Source organism: Etheostoma spectabile, chromosome 2, assembly GCF_008692095.1.
Source record: "Etheostoma spectabile isolate EspeVRDwgs_2016 chromosome 2, UIUC_Espe_1.0, whole genome shotgun sequence".
Taxonomy (NCBI): domain Eukaryota; kingdom Metazoa; phylum Chordata; class Actinopteri; order Perciformes; family Percidae; genus Etheostoma; species Etheostoma spectabile.
This window is the reverse complement of record NC_045734.1, coordinates 2785377-2789845: the sequence shown is the minus strand read 5'-3', so window position 1 is coordinate 2789845 and position 4469 is coordinate 2785377. Positions and strand designations below refer to the sequence as shown.

Below are 4469 nucleotides of genomic sequence, written 5' to 3'. Positions count from 1 at the left end.
ACCGCAGTGTGAGTGGGAATAACGGTTTGCAGATCGGCTCTGCACAACCAGGAAGTGTAAAGATGTTGTCTCTCCTACGTCTTTGCCACGCTGTCTGAGTCGGAAGGACATGTGGGTTTATTTTTAGTGGCATGAATTTGGTACACACTGACAGTTATCACCTCTGGTATTAATATGGCTGCGGACGTAGTATTTAACTATGGCTGGCTCAAGTTTTTTTTTACGTTTATGGGAATTGTGTGCAACAACAGTCTTTACACATGGTCCCCGAATAACAGTCAAACGAACCTGTTACTGGAAAGTAAGCTCCATAGTATTGTATTTCTGTGAATTTTAGGTGCGGTGGCCACATTTGAGACTTTTGCGATGTCAGAGGTTGTGATAGTTGTGTCGTGGTTTCCGTGATCGTGTTGTGGAGCGTGGGACGGCCTGGCTCGCTCGCTTTCTTCCCTGGAACATTAGCTAGTTGTTTCACGTGCGGCTTCAGCCTTCGACCACACTGACCTGCTAGTACGCTTTTTGCGTGACTTCCCTCGCGTTTTAACAGTTTTTGTGGCTGAACAATGCATTCTAAAAACACTTCGTCGTTTCCACCTCTATTTTTTTTGTGCACATTTCAAAGTGTTTTTGTCCATTTCGATGGCGGAAGCATTGTGTGCGGAGAGGGCGTGGTGTGTTGTTGATGGACTTGCCATTTACCCCAATAGCATGCGCGCTGGTTTAGAACACAGCAGTAGTCCAATGAGATTTAACCTGGGGCGGGCTGTTAAGCGTAGAATGAGCCAATTGGAGGCGAGGCGGTGGTTGAGTGACAAGAGGATTTGTGAGCTTCTTCAAAGAGAACTGGAGGGAAAGGATGAGAACTGTAAACACGGAAGTCTTCAGAGGCAGCACTACTTTTTGTCGGACTTACTGCCATTCTTGGCGCCGTTACATGGTAGTAAAGCTTCATAATAGGTATTTTCCTAACAGGTGAAAATGCTTTTATAATAAAATACCCACACATAAGGCACATTTGTTTCACCATTCTTTGTTTTGTAAGGTTTTAATATTCAGTAATTAAGAATATAATAACATAACATTTTGGACAGACTAGAAATAGTGAAAGTGTCTATACTAGGTCAACTGTCTGACCTGACACCTTTTGGTGGTCTTATTACAGCACAGCTGTCGGCTTTCAAGGGCAGCTTGGTAAGCTATAGGGTCTCTGCTGTGATGGCTACTAGCATGTCCTGTTTGTTTGGACGAGGAATTGAGTGAGTGGGACAATCTAAAGATAGCCCATTTCTCCCCTATGCCGTGCCTGTTGCCTCAGTGAGATAGCCAAACATGGACAGGGCGGGTGTAACAGGGTCTCGTTTCCCACCAGTGATTGACACCAACAGCAGGTGTCCTGGGTTCCTTCACAGGGTCCCAGATGGGGCCACGTACCGTTTCCATTGCCGAATCCCTTTTCTATCTAAACAGCATTGTCAATTTCTTGTGCCATCTCTTTCCATATTTGAGATAGTAAATAAGCACTACGTTCCATATGTCCCTCTTCAGTATGGTGAACCACGCTTGGTATCAGTGTAAAAACTAGGTGACCTTAGAGGCATGATCATGAAGAGATTTCCTACTGTGAAGGTTGCACTTTACATCCAGTCATATTGTGCCTGGATCAGTGAATGTGTTAACTGAAATTGACACATTTTGGCACTAGAGGGCGCCATACAGTTCCGTTTTGTACAGCAGTGACAAACAGTTGTTAGTAGTATTTTTTTCCGTGGGAAATTATTACATTAATATATAGGAAATGTGTTCTTAGCTTAGTTATGGGAAAGCAAAGTTGTGTTGTATTGTCCTGGAGCAGCACACCGGTTTTCCCTGTGGGTGATTGATAAAGTGTAACTCATGTCGTTTACTAAAACACTCCACTGAGCTTAACCAGTAACTTTTAGTTTTCCTAAACGGTTTTGTATTTGATTGTGTGTGTTTCAGTGGAGGCTTCTGTCCATGGCACCAGTGTCCACTGCTCTGACAAGACCTTTGAGGCAGCAGAGGCTCTGCTTCGCATGGACTCCCCTTCCAGCCTCAGAGAGGACCGTAGCCCAGGTAACACACACTAACTCACTGGTATTATGTTTCACAATACCCTCAACGTAATTGTATTCATCTGTATGGTGGAGCGTGGTTAAATATGAAATGTAGTTGGTCTCTTTATCTGTAGTTTGAACATGCCGAAAGTAATGTATTCCAGCTTAACTATTTCTTAAAGATACAAAATAAAGTTTTCCGGAGGTTTCCCAGCCACTATGGGAAATCACAGGACCTCAGTGGATCGGTTTTCTTAACCTTAAGAGCATTAGTCAACCCTATAGATTGTGCTAAACAGGTGTAATGGACCAAAATTATGAAAGAAACCTTGAAAAACGTTCACTTTTCCATCAAACTTGACTTCTTTGGCTCTAATGTTCTAGTGACATTTTCATCACAAGTTAATACAACTTCACAAAGCAGTTTCGAAGCACCGTAACTCTTCCCTCTTTAATTATTCCTCCCAGAAGCTTTTATCCCGCCTTGCATTGTGACGCCGGACTTCCTTCACGCTGCCATGCGTCCCGACATGATTACAGAGACCGAGGTGGAGATATCGACGGAGGAGTACTGCGAGGAGGACGATGACGACAATATTGGCACCCTGATGGAAGACCCGGAGCCGGACTACGAGCCAGTCAGGAAGAGGAGAGGTAGATACAAAGAGCTTGTCCTTTTAGTTTTTGCTGTGGAAAAGCATACAAAAGTGTTTTTAAAACTTTATTTCATGCAGTCGTAGGCCCACTATGAGTACCAAATTGTGGAGTGTGGGGAGTTGAGCTTTGGAAAGAGGAAAAAATAGTTTTGTAAGCAAAGTTTTATATGAGAAAACATCTGGCAGCTCTGTGATTAACCTTACCTCACAAGCCAGGCCTCCAACCTCCAACCAAAACCTGGAGTTTCACAGAGCACCATCTAGTGGTAGGCTCTTACTGTGCGGTTTCAATTCAAACGCAGATGTCAGGGATTCAGCGATTAAGTCCTATTTGTAATGTTTCCATGTTACAGCTGGACGGAAGCCAAAGACGCACCAGTCGGCCATTCCTCTGGACCTGGGCATCAAGAAGAAACCGAGAGAAGGGAAAGGTACCCAACAGGACTAACGTTACCGGCTCTGATAAACATGGATGGAGACGTACATGCTGCTGCCATCACAATGTGCAAAGCACTGATACATATTAGGGGTGGGGGCAAAAATTGATTCTTAGATGCATTCCGATTCTATCTAGAACAATTCAATGCTTGATTCTGATAAGTTAATAATCAATTATTATAAAATAAAGTTATTTAAAAGTTACTGTCTCCAGACAACTAATCAGAAAACAGTGTCTAAAAGAGGATGGGATAATGGACAATTACATTTTGTACATATACACATGATCTAATAAGACATACATAAAATAATTAGGCACAACACATTAAGGTCGTTGATCTACTTTATCACATTACATGTGACCCCCATGTTCTAAGAAGCCAATCACCCACCTTCAGACGGGACTGAGCCTCTGACATGGAAGATCACTGTGAGAGGAGGTGACTTTCCCAATCATGTTTAGGGCTTAAGCACGGGATGACTACCCGATAAAAACCTCAGTAGACAAAACATTTCATTTAAACTTGTGTGTGACAAATACTGCATATTTCAAAATCTACCAAACTCAGATTTATATGTATTTTTTAAAATGAGCATGGAAATGTTGCTAAAAAATGGTTGCATGGATAATCGGTTTAGAATCGAATCGTTGGCCTCTGCATCGAATCGTGAGGGACCCAGAGACTCCCACCCCTAACACGTATACATTTGGGTTACTATTTAGCAGTGCATCAACTTTGCTTGGTATCCAGCAGGAAGCACCACCTACCTATGGGAGTTCCTGTTGGACCTCCTCCAGGACAAGAACACCTGTCCCAGGTACATCAAGTGGACCCAGAGGGAGAAGGGCATCTTCAAGCTGGTCGACTCGAAGGCTGTGTCCAAGCTGTGGGGCAAACACAAGAACAAGCCAGACATGAACTATGAGACCATGGGACGGGCACTCAGGTAGGTGTGGGTGTGTCTGTCTCAGAGTTTTTTTTAATTGATATCAGTAAACGTATCGCAAAAGGCTTTAAAATGGAACTGTCATTCTTTTTTTAGTGGTGCCTCTTATATTCAATTTATTAAATGTTCAAGAAATGATTTCCTTTTATTTGTTTTAAATTCAACATGTAGTTTGTTGTATCTTAGCAGAACAGAAGTACACTTAAATATCTGTGTATTTATCTCAAGAATATTGTTGTCGTGATTAGAGCCCGACCGATATATCGGTGGAGCGATATTATCGGCCGATAGCAGGCATATCCCAATCGGTATCTATCGGTATCGGCATTTATAATGGCTGATTTATAAAAAA

At 42.7% G+C, this 4469-nt stretch overlaps 1 protein-coding gene across 10 annotated transcripts in view; it reads left to right on the top strand.

Moving 5' to 3' along the window:
* Positions 1-4469, top strand: part of LOC116695805 (ETS-related transcription factor Elf-2) — a 16995-nt gene that overhangs the window by 8812 nt on the left and 3714 nt on the right. For 6 of the 10 annotated variants that reach the window (XR_004333556.1, XM_032526278.1, XM_032526305.1 and 3 more), the window contains 4 exons: positions 1981-2094; positions 2544-2729; positions 3085-3162; positions 3922-4117. Coding sequence is in view for 9 of the 10 variants with exons in the window: in XM_032526278.1 (XP_032382169.1) it covers positions 1981-2094; positions 2544-2729; positions 3085-3162; positions 3922-4117 (574 nt within the window). In the remaining variant the exon portion in view is untranslated. The remainder of the gene's footprint in view (positions 1-1980; positions 2095-2543; positions 2730-3084; positions 3163-3921; positions 4118-4469) is intronic. The other 4 variants (XM_032526322.1, XM_032526354.1, XM_032526313.1 and 1 more) reach the window with 2 other exon arrangements.